Source organism: Sander lucioperca, chromosome 17 (genome assembly GCF_008315115.2).
Source record: "Sander lucioperca isolate FBNREF2018 chromosome 17, SLUC_FBN_1.2, whole genome shotgun sequence".
Lineage (NCBI taxonomy): Eukaryota > Metazoa > Chordata > Actinopteri > Perciformes > Percidae > Sander > Sander lucioperca.
Window position 1 is genome coordinate 11,503,468 of NC_050189.1, and position 16,318 is coordinate 11,519,785.

The 16,318-nt window shown below is 40.3% G+C and overlaps 1 protein-coding gene and 1 long non-coding RNA gene across 3 annotated transcripts; both read right to left on the bottom strand.

Annotated features, from left to right (window-relative positions):
* Positions 1–46: 46 nt before the first annotated feature.
* LOC116060405 (NLR family CARD domain-containing protein 3-like) lies at positions 47–8,104 on the bottom strand. 2 transcript variants are annotated; one of them, XM_031313944.2, is made up of 10 exons: positions 7,972–8,104; positions 7,734–7,838; positions 7,205–7,309; positions 5,313–5,494; positions 2,905–4,690; positions 2,646–2,819; positions 1,974–2,147; positions 1,303–1,349; positions 570–1,114; positions 47–520 (listed from the first exon to the last, which is right to left on the bottom strand). In XM_031313944.2, the coding sequence occupies exons 1-9, from the start codon at positions 8,028–8,030 to the stop codon at positions 585–587; spliced, it is 3,162 nt and encodes a 1,053-aa protein (XP_031169804.2). In that variant the 5' UTR covers positions 8,031–8,104; the 3' UTR covers positions 47–520; positions 570–584. The 2 variants fall into 2 exon arrangements, with proteins under 2 accessions (XP_031169804.2, XP_035849635.1); XM_035993742.1 differs by lacking the exons at positions 7,205–7,309; positions 7,734–7,838; positions 7,972–8,104 and having other exon boundaries at positions 1,974–2,145; positions 2,644–2,819.
* LOC118493541 lies at positions 47–16,289 on the bottom strand. Its single transcript, XR_004895492.1, has 2 exons — positions 16,150–16,289; positions 47–335 (listed from the first exon to the last, which is right to left on the bottom strand). It is a non-coding gene; the product is annotated as an uncharacterized LOC118493541 (long non-coding RNA).
* Positions 16,290–16,318: the final 29 nt, after the last annotated feature.

Sequence of the window (16,318 nt, forward strand, 5' to 3'; positions counted from 1 at the left end):
CATGCATTGTTGCCATTTGGCCCCCTTTAGCAACTTTAATTTCTAGACAAATCTAGCGACTTTTTGGGCAAAACCTACCTCCCCTCCCTCCTCTCCCTTGAAGAGAGTCACCAATTTTTCTCTGTGAATGTCTCTGTATTTGGTTTGAGTTTTATCACTTTGCAGCAAGTTTTCGAAATGCTGCACATGCAAAATGATGAATAACACTGCTCACAGGAAGCTCATGTTACACAAGCTAGTTGTTGGCTAATCTGTTCTGGTTCTTGCCATGTTGGCAAAGTTCTTATTTAAATTTTGACTGGTTAAGAAAAACAAAACACAATGTCCTCTTTTTTCTTTGGAAAACAAAATGAGCACATGGCAAAAGAAAAGGTGGAAACACAACACGGAGAAACTTCACCATGGTGGCAAGATCACTAATATACTGGGCTGAACAACCAGTCGGACAGCGCTCTCACTGACTACCTCAGTAGTCCCTTGATTGTATCGGACAAGTCCCGACCATCCACATGCAAATCTACGTCTTTTGGTTGCTTGTGTGATTGCAGTGAAAGTTTAGCTAGCTATGTGTTGATTGAGCTATGTTAGCCGACAAAAAATGCGGAAGAGGAATGAGTGTGAAGTTCAACGGCGAGATAGAGGGGCTCAATGAACCTTTCTTTGAAGGTATGAAGGCGGGTCCGACTGTCAGAGGAGACTCTGTAGAAGGACAGAGTGCCAGCCAGCCAATCCAGATACACCCCCACTCGACTGGAGCGCGAGGAAAGGGAACATACTACTTCTTTCTTGTTGCTGTGCTGAACAAAACAACCTTCATCAGAGCACATCAGACCCCAAGACTTGTCGTTGCACCCTAGCTTGCTATCACTCCCATCCCCTTTCCTGCCAATGCTTCTGTACGTTAACCCGATGTTGAAGGGCTCCTCCACCTCGACCTCCCAGTAGCAGCGCCCATCTAGACCCTGTTCACACAGCACCTGCTGGCAGAGATCAAACCTTTCCAGATGAGGGGGATATGGCTGCTCATCTTTCACCCAGGTCACCTTTCTGTTCCCGTCAGAGAGAAGGAGGTTCTTGTGGGCTGTGTTGGGGTCCCAAGTGAGATCACAGGCATCTGGAAGTAAAGAAACCCTTTATTTCAGGAGCATAGACTGTAGTTATATAGCTGGGCAGCACTACAGTCAGCAAGTAACAAAGAAATCCATCAGAAAAAGGTCCCTTCCCTCCAGGAAGAATTGTCAATATTTATGTTCTTATTTAAAAAGGCAAAAACTTATATCCAGGATTTCCACTGAAACTTACATTTCTTGAATCCTGATTTCATCCGTTGACTTCCACCATGTTCAACACTGTAAAGAGAAATGACCATCAGATAAACAACAACCTTTTAACTGACACTGTGTTTCTCTTCTCTCTTCTCGCTGTCAGATCAACACAATTTCAAAGTGTGTACCTAAGATAAGTGTAACCAATTCGGTATCCGACCAAATGTCTCCCCTTTGTTCCTGATTTATGGTGTTGAATAATGGCCAGAAAAAAGTTTTTGCAGATTATGTCACAGTGTCACAAACTGGACCAAAGCATGGTCTCCAAAAGAGGGGATATCAGAAAAATGTAAGTGCCAATGAAAGTTTTATTGATAAACCAACAAGATAACTATTTACAAAAAGCATGAGATGTGGTGAGTGAAGTGTATGGATGAGTGAAGAATGTTGACTGCAACAAAATGGCAAAGCAGTGAAAGTGACCTTAGACCTTTTGAATATTAAATGTCATCACGTTTGTCTGAACTGTTATAGCTAATAATATAACAGAAATAATATAATTAGCATATTCATTCTACAAGTGCATGTTTGTGCCAAATGTGAAGATATTTCCTGCAGGTGTTCCTGAGATATTGCGTTAGCAAGAATAGGACGTACGAATGTAGAACCCAAAAGTATTAAATTCTGGTACTGTAGCTTCATAATTACTTGAGTACAGTGAGCTTGTTTTGTGGATCATTCTTCAGCTCAGAGAGCAGCTTCTCTCCTGATTCTCCCAGATTGTTGTAGCTCAGGTCCAGCTCTGTCAGATGGGAAGGGTTGGACTTCAGAGCTGTGGCCAGATAATCACATCCTTCCTCTGTGACCTGACAACCTGACAGACTGAGAAAACACAGGGTTTGGTTTATTAGCATGCAGGAGTGGCAGGAGAAAATGAGGTTTGACATTAAATGAGAGTTTGATGGTGGAAATACTGAAGCTGGAAGCTTCGTGGCCCAGCTCAGACTGAAGGAGAAACAGTCAGAGACTGTGGAAAGAATGAACTCTGCTATGTAAACGTCAAACCCTGCTGTGCTGTGGTTTTGTTCTTTACGACATGGATCAAAGATTTGTTGCTGTGTTTTAGTTGTTAACATTATGTAATGATGTTAGTCTTCACAGGGTGTTTATTTTGAAAATGTAGCGGATGCTCTAGCCATTGTGCTTCCTGCTTGGCCTGTCGAATGCCCTACAGCTCCATCAAAAATAGACATGGCTCGTATTTTTAGTGTAGCAGAGCAGAAGGCCGCTATTGGGATGCTACCGCGAGCATTGTCTTGAGTGGCCACTATTGCTGCAGAACTCAGCATAGACGCACCTGGTGGAATTTATAGGTAATACCTCAGTGTCTTCAGTCTGCAGCATTGACTCGACAGTCCATCACAGAGCAGCTCCACTCCTGAATCTTTCAGGTCATTGTTGCTCAGATCCAGATCTCTCAGAGCTGAGTAGGGGAACTTGAGACCAAAGGCCAGATGTTCGACCCATTCTTCAGTCACTCTGCAGTCTGCCAGTCTAGGGGTGGATAATACAGTTAAAATGTGATAAAAATAAAGGTGCAACCAGATTATTTTACATATTACAGAGAAGGTACACTTACATGGCCTTTCTGCTGGTCCTCACAGCTGGTATCAGCCTCCTTCGGCCTTCCTCTGATGTGTTGAAATTCTTCAATTCTATCACATCCAGATCATCTTTCGATACCTGCAGCATGTAGGCCAGCGCAGAGCAGTGCAGTGGAGTCAGCTCGGTTTTTGAACGCTCTGACAGTTTGAGATATTCCTGAATCTCATCTTTGACTTTATGGTCTCTCATCTCGACCATGGTCTGGAAGAGGTTGATGCAACTATCTGGAGAGAGGGCCTTTCTTCGGATGGCTTTGAGGTGAGTCAGGATTTTCTTTTGGGTATCTTGGCCTGGGTCTGGCGATGTCAGCAGACCCTGAAGGACTCTCCGGTTGGGTTCTACCATGAGGCCTAGGAGGAATCTCAAGAAGAAGTCTAGATGGCCGTTCTTTTTCTCCAACACTTTGTCAACGGTCATCTTCAGAAGATCAAGTAAGGTATGTTCTTTGTCCTTCAGATCGAGGAAGTTGCCGAGCTCTTTTGTATTCTTGTTTGTGAAACAGTCATAGACAAAAAGAGCAGCAAAGAACTCCTGTATGGTCAGGTGCACAAAGAAGAAGATCTTTTTCTGGGAAAAGACTTCTTCTTCCCTAAGAACTGCACTGCAAAATCCAGAGTAGACGGATGCCTCTCGTATGTCAATGCCACAGTCTTCCAGGTCTTCATCGTAGAAGATGAGGTTGTTCTTCTGCAGCTGAACAAACGCAAGCTTGCCAAGTTTCAGAAGAAATTCCTTGTGTGTCTTCAGAAGTCTCTCTTTGTTTATCTCAGTCTTCTTGTCATATTTTCTGCTTCTGCGTTTTGTCTGGACAAACAGGAAATGTGCCATCATCTCTGTGAGAGTTTGGGGAGTCTCAGCTTTCTCTTCTCCCCCAAAGATCTCCTGAAATAATACGGCAGAAATCCAGCAGAAGATCGGGATCTGGCACATGACGTCAAGACTCTGTGAAGAGTGAATGTGTGAAATGATTCTGTCAGCAAGACTCAAGTCATTACTGAATCTCCTCCTGAAGTATTCTTCTTTTTGTGGGTCACTGAACCCTCTTATCTCCGTCACCATGTCAACAAACTCTGCAGGGATCTGATTGGCTGCTGCCGGACGGGATGTTATCCACAGTTTAGCATCAGGAAGAAGGTTTCCCTGGATGAGGTTCACTAGGAGATTACCAACAGATGTTACTTCACTGACAGATGTTACCGGCTTGTTCTCAAAGTCCAGTGGAAGTCTGCTTTCATCCAGGCCGTCCAGGATCACGATAACTCTGGCTTTGACGAAATCTTCTGAATCTTTGAGATCATGGAGCGCAGGATGATAATCAGTCAGGAGCTTATGCAAGCTTTTGTTTTCTGTACTCAGATTCAGCTCTCGGAAAGCAAGATTGAAAACCAAATCAATGTCCTGGTTAGCTCTCTCCTCGGCCCAATCAAGAATGAATTTCTGCACAGAAAATGATTTTCCAATTCCTGCAACGCCCTTCGTCAGGACTGTTCTGGGGGGTTTCTCTTGGCCATGTGACGGTGTGAAGATGTTATAGAGGTTGATATATTTTTCTGCAGATTGTTGTTTTTTCAATGGACGTTTGATGTGTCTGAACGATTGTTCTTCATGTGGCCCTTCACTCTCTCCAGGGTTGATGAAGAGTGTGGTGTAGATTGTGTTCAGGGGATTCTTTTGGTCACCCAAACCTTCAGATGTCCAAGTAAATTTGTTCTGCGTTGCTTTTCTGTGATTTTTCTTTGCATTCAAAAGATGGCTGCCCCCTGTAACAATCACATGCATGCTTGCAAATTAAAATATTTCAACAGTGATGATGACGTATTAATCTTTTACTTGCATTAACTGTAGTAGTAGTTCATGTAAAATAGGGTGTCACGATTCTCCAAATCCAAGTTTTCAATTTAAACCTTTTTTTTCAGCTGGGACGTCAATGTCACAATAACATCCCCAAAATGGCAGAACGATACTTTCCAACAACAGTTTAAGTTTCTCAGAGTTTACGAGGTTCACATGAATGCACCATTAGTTTACCGAGGTGTGCATGAATGCACCATGGAGTCGCATCGGAGCCCACAGGCTTTACGTTGTTTGTATCCATAACTCACTCACGGGGAAGGCAAAATATTGCCACACGGTGACTTCAGGGAAGCAGGAGGATTTTCCAGTTCTTTTGTAACGATAGCCTGTATCTTCAGCTGCATGCTGCCAGCCGTTAAGCTACGCTGTGTCTGTTGTTTTTTTCTTCAGACGTGAACAAGTAGACGGAGGTGGAGAGAGAGAGAAAATAATGGGGGAATCGCCGATCCTGCTTTCGGTTTCGATAGACTCAATCTAAAGCTCAGTTTCAAATTAAAATCATGACACCTCTAATGTATTTAAACTTACTAGTGTCTTCCTCAGTATCTTTCTGGTGTCTGGGATCTTTTCTGTGTTTCTTTCCACACTTTGCACAGAGGTTGTCTGAGCTGACACACTGTTTGCATGACCAGTGTCCACAGGTCAAACGGACTGGATCACTCAAAGCCTCCATACACATCGGACAGCTGGACGGTTCCCCAGTCTGCTCGCTGTAAGGTGATAAAAACTTGACACGTTAGTCCTGCCAGAAGTGTGTCAGTGGTCAGTGGACAGATCTGCACGTTTTCATTAGTTTCAAACTTTCCTGGATGACTCCAGCATGTGTGTGGTATTTTTTTCTTTTTTTTTTTACATTTTTGAGTTCCTGTAATTTACGACATTCATTCAGTCATTCTCTGCGTCAAACTGCTTTACAGAATTCATCTTTGATTAACCTTAATGTGTTTAGATGCGATGTGTTTCACGACCAGTCAAACAACGAACGCCGTGCTTGAGCTATGTTACTTTATACTGGTTACACGGCGCCTGCCGGTATACGTGAACGGTACTCTTTCTAAACTATCTTTTTAATAAACTGTCTGTACACTTACAAAGTTCTCAATGCTTCGGTTTACATGTAGGGACCCTCATTATGCTACCGTGGAAGTGTGGTGCTATTTTGAGCCTTGTTAGTGGTATAGAAATAGCGATTTCTTTTTACTTTTTCTGTGCCCCGTTGACTAGCGTTATAAGGTAATTAGCGGTTTGCGCTAAAACTGGTCACATTCGATTAGCATGAAACCACATCCCAGGGAACGGTCGACTCGGTACACGTGTTATTAACCCCGGATTTGTCCTTTAAATGAGGCACTGAAATCTGCGTTGTCATTCGGACCGGTAGATACCGATCGTTTAGAAACCAGGTTTCGGTACACAACCCTGTCTGGCGTTAGGAACCTGTCATAGACAGTTAAAGAATGGACCAATAGATGCCGTTGCTCTGGACGGAGACCAGTGAAGTCGATTAGAAGACTTTTCCGGTGATGGCTGAGGGTTACTGCGCAGCCTCAAACTGAGAGAGACAATGTAAATGTGCCGTGAGCAACCTGTCTGAAAGTTGTAAGTCTTCTGGTAGCTGTGCCAAGAGAAATCTCAATCATTCCCAATCTAGCAGAGACGGAGAGCGTAGGTATATGTAAGGAGATAACATAGGCACAGGCTAATTATTGATCACTAAAATGCTAGTTTACATTAGTAATTAAACTTAAACAGCTAATGTAAGTCGACACTGCCTGCGAGCTTCTCCTGTACTATACGGTAATTTGTCTACTATGCAACACAATCGTTAGCCTATTTTTATAAAAACGTCTGCTACGGAGCCATAACGTGAGGTACAAGGTAATGGAGCCTTTTGTACATTGTCGTGTTTCTTTAGAAATAAACAATGGACAAATAGAGTCTTTAAACGCTTCAGATGTAAAGTTATTCGCTGTCAAAGTGACGCCAAAATGAATGAGAGTCAATGGAATGCTAACGGGAGGTGAGGGTTAGGTAGCATCAAAATGGCGCCATAGGAGCTACGCTTTCCAGACGCTCGCTTACCTCCTTGGAAACGGTATGTACCAGTGGAATACAAGCAGTATAGCACACGGGACCAGCATATGCTGCTGTACCACATATCATCAGCCACTTTTCGATCTCGGTGCTACCGAGTTTTGTAGGAATAATATATACATAAGTCTACTATGTAGAAAACTTTTTAAAGTGTGTGTTTATACTTTGTGAATGTTTTTTAAATGTTGAGTTGCTGTAACTTAAAATTGATTCAGTCATTCTTTGCATGAAACTGCTTAACGGAAGAAATCACTGAATAACCTTTATGTATGTTTTTAGATGTAATATACTGTATTTTGTTTACACAATACATTCCATTTGATTACCTCTGTGTCTTTTCATAACCAAATGTGAGCGGCTGGTACATGGACGCATCACTTTTCATAGAGACAACACTGGGAGCTGTCGGCTCATCTCCCCTCGACCGTGAACTAAAAAGAGAAATCGTTTTACTCATGTTAACCTTTGCATCTCAGTGACTCATTCAGCAACCAGGAAGACATCTATAACATACAAATTGTGTATTAATAGAGCTGCAAAGATGAATAGATTAGTTGTCAACTATTAAATTAATCTGCAACTATTTTGATTGAGTCATTTTTTATCCAAAGAAAAGTAAATCTTCTCTGATTCCAGCTTGTTAAATGTGAATATGATCTAGTTTCTTCTCTCCTCTGTGACAGTAAACTGAATATCTTTGAGTTGTGGACAAAACGAGATATTTGAGGAGATCATCTTGGGCTTTGGGGAAACACTGATCCACATTTTTCACCATTTTCTGACATTTTATAGACCAAACAACTAACCCATTCAACCATGCAGCCCTAGTTAATAGTGCACAAAGTTTAGGATTACCGTTTTAACTCGTTAACACCAAATGTGAACGGCTGGTACATGGACGCATCACTCTTCATAGAGACAACGCTGGGAGCTGCGGTCTCAGCTTCACTCGTCTGTGAACTTTTAAGAGAAGAGATTGATTTACTAAAAAAGGTGTTTGTAGTTCTTCTGCACCATAAAACTTTATTTACAGTGTGTTTTCTCTTGTTTATGACATCACATCTTTCCATTTATGATCGGCTGTAGACATTACCTCATTGGCTCTTCAGACGAAGAGGTGGATCGCTTCCTCATCTTCCTCTTCTCAGCCATGTCTACTGCTGCAGCTGAAACACAACTACAGGAAGTCAAAACACTTTTTAAGACTTGTGTAAAGGACTTGAGCATGGATAGCATTTATTTGTTAATTTTCAATGTTACGTTTCCACGCTAACAGGCAGATATAATCAACGGAAATGCATTTTGAAATAACATTTTATTTGTCTAATCTAGAATAAAACTTTTGCTTTTGAACTAAATGTCTCCCAGTTTAACTAGAAATCCACCAAAACCACACAGCTAACATCCTGCGGTCTGAGCATGAGAGGAAATGCTCCTCAATGTTCACAAACACTAAAAACCACTAAAGGGTTTTCCTATAGTAGTAAAGTTTGAAAACTGCCCGGTCATGTCAGAATTTATTGGCTTCATTTCTGATGAAGTCATTCCTTTGTGATCAAATGTTTCCGAAACCTTTTTGTCACTTTGCTACGCACTCAGTTTTTTCAGATTTTTCTTTGGCTGAATGTTTGTATCTGTATTATAGTCTGTCCTCTGCATTGATTGTCTTGGATTTAGTTTTAATATGAGCTGGAGTCTGATTCCTTAGAGAGAACAGACTTGGCCAATAGTTTGTTTTGTCCAACGGCCTTTACTACCTTCTTTGTTCAGTGTTTTAGCAATAAGTCTATACAGATGTTTCTGATTGGCCGTTAAAAAAGGAAGTAAGAGTCAACTGACACCTACTTCCTGTTAATAGATGTTGATACCATAAATAAAGGTAGTTGATACAGCCACTTGGACTGTGTCAGTGTCTGTCTGCTTCAGTTCAGTTCATTTAAGAAGGAGAAAGTGCACATTTATAAAACTGACAGAATAAACCAAAAGGCTGTTTTTCATCTGTAGTCCCCTGGACTCTATATGTTAAAGAAATAAACAAGAAAGAAAGACTAAACAAGCAGAGCTGAACTTCCTCTCTGTTTAATTCTTGCACAGACTTGTAATAATGTGTGATGTTGAAAGCATGTTTTAAAATCATTTCACAATAGCCTATTTATTTATTATGTCCCAACCAGCAGCGGCAGATGGCCGCCCAACAAGAGCCTGGGTCTGTCTGAGGTTTCTGCCCAAAAGGAAGTTTTTCCTCACCACTGTTGCACCAAATGCTTGCTCTTGGGGGAATTGTTGGGTCTTTGTAAATTATAGAGTGGTCTAGACCTACTGTATCTGCAAAGTGTCTTGAGAGGAGTGGACTCTTTTTACGATTTGATATTATAAATAAAATTGAATTTAGCTGAAATTAAATTTAATTGCTTGATCATATTTACTGATACAGACAAATAGAACAGAATGTGTCTTATTTTATCAGTAATTATGATCAAACAAAAGGTCAAACAAATGCTATGATAGAAAAACTGTAAAACATCATTAGATAATCTATGTATATATGTCAATCTTTACATATCTAACCCTATAACATATACAACAGAATGAAAATAGCCAAAAACTGAAAACATGTTATGCTACTGTGCTGCAATTTATATGGAAGGAGAATATAAACAAGCTATATGGTCCAGGGGTAACTGCAGGACTCTTCCTCCCTGTCATCTTCATCTGCCTCCTCCTGATCAATCCCTGCCTCTGTCCCTCTCTCTGAATCTGCAGCCTCCTCTTCATCCCTCACAGTCAATTCTTCCTTTCCCTCTTCTCCTGCTCTGACCCACCTGGTCTCTCCAGTTTACTGCCTTCTCCTTCTTGATTTCCCTCCTTCTCTTCCTCCTATGCACTACTCAGAATTTTCTTGGCTGGCAATATCCCCACTTTTACGCTTCAGCTAATCTCTCCAGCTACTCTGGCCTGCAAAAGTCAAGATGTGAAAAGCTCAGTTATCCTTGTATTACATTACACTGTAGGACCCTGTAGCTAATAAGTAGCCTAACAAACATAAAATCAGAAGAGATGTATTACATGCACACAACAGTTATGTTTAGACTATAGCCTTCTTAATCCCATTGTATTTGTTGTTTTCCCAGTTTAACAGTAAAGGATGTCACCTGGTTTAATTTGTGCAGCCTATTGCTGTGATATATGAGAGGAAGTGGATTTTATAGTAGGCTACTCATTAACTAATCACATACAGATGATCGGTCTCAGCGAGCACTGTGTAGTGTGTTGTAATGTAACGCCACGGAAACGGCGACCCTCTGTAAACGTTATGAATTCAAACATGCCAGTTTGTAATATTTTGTATTATGAAACTAATTATAAAACTAATCAAAGGGCAGAATGCTCTTACAAATCAGCGATTTGACTTTTGCCTAACGTAATAGACCCGCTGTTGTTGATGCTGACTCGCCTTTAGCAGACATTACATTCATTACAAATGTAACTTTAAATTAAACGTGTTTAAACTTCACCTGGGGAAACTGACTCCACCTTCAGAGGCTCTTCATGACCACTCCTAGCGCAAAAAATAACACATTCAATAGGGTTGTAAAGGACACATTATGAGTTGTCTTCTATATGTCTATAACATCTTCCATCTGTGTATTGTATAACGTTTGTGCCTACTCAATAATAAAAAACATGTAGGCTAATAAAGACGTTTTTTGTCCAAAGACTAACAGTGAAATAAAAGAATTCTGCTGTCAAATAAGAGTTCAGCCAAATATATCTTCGTTAGTTAGGACTTATATGTATTAGCGTCATTTTCTTTCTGCAAACTGCGACTTATTTCAGCAATAAAAGGCAGCTCAGCACTTAAACACCTCCGGCCACGAGGAAGTAGGGGATACAGCTACGGTTGGAAGTTAAGCAGAATTACGCTAAAACTCGCTAAATCTATGCTAATATAATAATATCATGTTAATACTTTAAAGTTCCTCGGGAGTGTTTTAATCCAAACTACGATCTTTTTCCTAATCTTAACTGTCGTCGCCGTAGCTGTATCCCTTCTAGCTCAACCTGAGTAATCTACAGACTGCAAACGGCCCGACCCAGACATCAGAATCACCTGATAAATATATAACGACTTACTTTAGTGTAATAGAAAACCCCACTCCTTACTTCCTTTGTCTTTTTCTCAAAATATCTCTGGTCCTCTTAACTGAAGCACGAACCAAATGGTGACGAGGATTACTGCTCTTTTACTTTCACTTTTGTATTTAAACAGACAGGAGATGAATAGATATTTAAATGATGCTTTAAGAGTCACCGGCAAGAATGAATAACAGCAGTACATATAAAACTAATCTGCTCCAGACTATTCTGCAAAAATGAGTAGCCTAATGTAAGAGCCACACATTGTATGTTGTTTATTGATTGTTATATTGTGGACTTATTGTAGGCGGTGGGCGTTTTCATCGCGGTTTGAGCGGAAGTGATAACATATTTGTTTGCTTCACCTGTTCAGGTTCTTTGGGTGAGCCTGGGAGCGAACACCTTCTGTTGACTGCCGAACTAACGCACTTATTTCTACTCACAAGGTAACTTTACATTTGGTAACTGCAGTGCTAGTTGCAGTGGTGTAGTCCAGGGTATACGCTGGTATACGGCGTATACCTACTTATTTTTCAGTCAGCATTGCGTATATCCACTTCTAAATCCCCCCTGATGCGCACCATTCAGTAATATCTGTGAGCCAGATTGCCCATTTTTTCCTCAAGGATAGTGAAGCCATGACCCACCCTCCTCTGCCTCTAATTGGCTGGTACTCGCTGCTTTCACTGATTAGATTGGTTAACTTTAGGCATGAGGACTGATGAGCCAATCAGAGGCAGAGTAGGGCGGGTCATGCCGAGGAAAATATCGCTAATACCTCAGGTGCCAGTGAAAAAAAACAAAAAAAACCTCAGGTGCCGGTGCCACTTGACTACGATAACGGCAGCAGACCAAACAACAGATGAAGAAATAACACAAGCGGGGGTGTGCCACCCCAGTTGATGGAAGACATAATTCTGAGGTAAGTTTTAAGGTGGTTTCCAAATGAATCATTATTTTAAACTACTGGCAAATTGCCAGTGGCAGTATGACTGCACATTTAGAGGAGAAGAGATAACACCATGTTTGCCTCATGATAAATACATTTTACATTCATCCAGGCTGCTTGTGTGACCAGTAGTAACTACAAACTGCTCCTAATCAAGTCATGATCATTTTATAATAGTGAGCAAGTAGAAATGACAGATTTTTGGGTAAACTAAATCATAGTCTTACATGTCACTGTTTCTAAAACAGGGCTTTTTTCTGGACTACTTTAAAAAAAAAAAAAAAAAAAAAAAAAGGTGAAAACTGAGAGTATACCCAATTCTCCAGGGACCACTACACCACTGGCTAGTTGTATTTTACGTGTGGAGGAATAAATCATTGCAATACAATCTGGAGCGTGTCACAGTGTGTTTATGATCTCTGTGTTTAGTCCCTCGTGGCAGCACTTTGTTGGACTGCTTACAGCCAACACCTACTTTTACTTTTGATGCTTAGCTTTTAACATATTTTTGTTAATATTTCTGCACTCTAGGTATTTTTTACATCGTTGTTGTTACATGTTATTGCTATTTTTACTAGTTAATCATCTGAATAACTTCCTCCACCAGTGATGAGCTGACCAAAACCTTCTTTAAAACAAAATCTCTCTTCAACGGTCCTAAACAGACTAGAAGAGTCAGTAAATTACAGTCAGTCAAACTACATCAGAACCTTATTTTAGTTACAGAAAATGTGCAAATGTAGCTAGACGGTGACATCTAGTGGAAGAAAAAAGGCACAACTAGTCAACATGTGCATGAGTGCTTGACATGTATTTATAAGTTTTAACACTTCTGAAATATCCCAAATCTGTATTTAAGTCCGTCTGGATTTCTCAGTCCACAAAACATTCAGTCATCACAGTGACTCAGTTCAGTATTTTGGGATTTTACAATAAGGTGCTTAACATGATTAAACTCAGATTTTAATACAAGATATAAAATGTAACAAAGTGATGCTGATAAACACAAACAAACAAAACGGCAGTTAAAACAAAAAATGCAAAGATTATAAGAACTTTTATTAACGGCATAATCAAATCGGATGCTTTTTCCACAATGGTCTTTTAAAGGAGACCTATTATGCTTTTCTGTATTTTCTGTCATATCTATATCGATAATATGTGGAATGTCAACGCATTCTCACGATCGGTATGATGATATCCTACTAAGAGTTATGCACACCAAAATGTAAGATATCAAACGAAATTAGGAGACCGCCGGCTGGTCGTGTGACGCCGGCTGGTCGTGTGACGCCGGCTGGCTACGAGCTCCATGACGCCAAGCATCAGTTGTTTAAGCCGCTACAGGGCTTCGTGACGCCAGCTACAGACCTCCGTCACGGCTCGGTTGTATTAGCAAAAAACATGTCGAAAAAAAGTCATAGTATAGTATGTCGAAATAAAATAAAAAAAACCAACATGTCGAAAAAAGTCACAAAAACAACATGATAGATATAGTATGTCGAAAAAAAGTCACAACAGGTTTTTCTACTCTTTAGTCATCGAATACAAGCATAAACCTAAAATCAGATATATAATAGGTCTCCTTTAAACAACTGACATCCCTACAGTCATGTTTCGAGCGTGACTGAAAACACAGTCTCCTCCAAAAGTTACCACCCAAATCTACAATATCAAACTCAAATTCACACAATATAAACACAATACATGATGCTGCTGAAGCTAATTCATCTCACCAACACATACCAATATGTTCCTATTAATGCTAACGATAACTGGTGATTGGAGCTGATATTTAGCTTTGAAATAGGCCTTGTTAGCTTCAGGAAGTGAAAATTAACAGTTTTTAGACATGGTTTTCTAACAAATGTTATGCATGCATGCATGCATGTAGCATCCAAAATTAGGCAGCTTTATGGAGATTATAGAGGACAATCAGCAATTTACACTGTACAGATATATGTAGGTGTCACAACTTCTGTAATAGTTAACATAAAAGTATAAAAGAAGAACTACTTGAATAAGATAAGAGATCAATTGTGATCAGGTTTAAAAGAAACACACATTGACTCAAGAAGGAAATGAGAAACAAACAGGTGTCGTGTTTTTTTAGTTCATCTATAATGCAGAAGTATTCTCAATATTCATTGTAAGATAACAGTTTAGCTACAAGGTGCAGGTTTATAAACGGATACGATTGAGCTGCGTTACTGCAAGTTGATACAGTAGTGTCGAGAAAGATCAGATGAGGGAAAGAGCAGCCGGAGTCCTTTATGTATTAATCACTTTTTTAAATATAAAGGATAGCACAAGTTCTATTTTCTTTGTATTTGTTGTTGATTATTAATATAGAATCGAAACACACGCATGTATCTCACCCTGTAAAACTAGTTTTTGGTCTTTGAGAAGAACCAAATAAGTATAGCTAAATATACTGAAGCATTAAAAAATCTGGTTGATAAAATAATAAAAGAAAATAAATAAATAGAGGTGCTAACTTAACAGAGAAAATTAAAAAGATGACACCTTACCTATTTACAACTTAATACTCAAAAAAGGCATAAAACGGTAAACTACTCACAACATACTGATCTGCAATAAACTGAATTATTATCAGTTATTTGTGACACTGAAATGTTAACGTTACCACAGTTAAAAGCTGTCTGGATGAATCTATTCAACCAGAGGTTGAAATGTTTAAACTTGTACAAATAAAAGTTGGTCAAACATCAACAACTAAAACTTAATAAAAAACACAAATTCCGTTAAACCTGTACAACCTCATACAATCCTGTATAACTGAATGTTACGTGCAAACCTGCACACGTAAAAATTATTTGGTGAAATTGTAAACAGTAAAGCAGACACCAGAGCTTCTGACTGGGGGAATACATGTGAGTTCAGACTTTTAATGGGACATTATAGGGTTTCTGGGGTTGCTGCTGGCAACGGCGCAGGTTTGGTTTTAAGGCTGGTAGAGACATGTTTGAAACCCAAGCTAATGTGTTTGTGTTCACTTCCTCTCTTTCACTAACACACACACTCATAAAATAACAGATTCATGGTGCAGAACTACTTTAGCCTGACAAGCCAGACCCACATCGAGATGTTGGGTCTGGGAACTCACCATTGGCAGGGCTCAATCAGAGGGGCGGGATCAACGGTTGTCTTTCAAATTCCCTCTGCACGCAATAGGATAGCGCTACAACCAACCAGAGCAACAAAGAAGGTGACGTAGTCAGAGCCGATTCGAAAGACCATCTTCTTTGTTTTCAAGTTGCAGGGAATTCACGCAGAACCGGCGCAACTCTGCCATCCTTATGTTAAGCCCGCCCACCGACTCTATACACGATGTGATTGGCCTGACTAGAGTTTGGTTTTTCCAGCTCGCAAGCCAACGGAGAGTTGCTAGACCCCCCTGGCTGCAAATTACTTTTGCTGCCGCTAGGGTGCATCTAGATTTCTAGGCTAGAACTACTTATATACTTTGTATGGATTTGTCGTTTGAGCAATCCAAATCTGTACGTTTTGATTTAAATCCCTCTTAAAAAAAAACTCCCACATTTTCCGTCACATTACTGCAGCTAACGAAGTTGTTTTACTGCGACTTTCAGAGAACTGTATACAATATTTGAAAGATGTTTTCACATTGTTGCCATGTTAGCAACTTTCTTGCTAGATTTGGCCTCTTTAGCGAGTTTGAAGTCTTTCATGCTTCTTGCAGTCAGTGCGATCGGGGCGGTGTAGACGGTGATATTTCTCAACTGCGGCCTGGGCGAGTCGTTCATCTCCAAGATTTTTGTTACAACGCAAACATGATCTCCATTCCAGTCTTACAGACACACATGGCAAAACATTTCAGGCGTCCACATGCATTGCTGCCATTTGGCCCCCTTTAGCAACTTTCATTTCTAGACAAATCTAGCGACTTTTTGGGCAGAACCTACCTCCCCTCCCTCCTCTCCCTTGAGAGTCACCAATTTCTTTCTGTAAATGTCTCTGTATTTGGTTGCTTTACCACTTTGCAGCATTTTTTTTTAAAATACTGCCCATATGTTGTAAAATTGGAGAAGATTTACCAAAATGATGAATAACACTGCTCACAGGAAGGTCATATTACACAAGCTAGTTGTTGGCTAATCTGTTCTGGTTCTTGTCATGTTGGCAAAGTTCTTAAAAAAAAACAGTCTGATAAATGCTTGCTTTGTCCTGCTACGTGCTGCTACACCCTGTAACGGCCTGCAGTGCCCTGCTACGCCATGAACTACTATTTCTAGTCATATTATCTTTATTGTGACTACAATTGCAACTGTTCATCACACCCCCAACCGGCGAACCAAGTTCGGTAACTGCC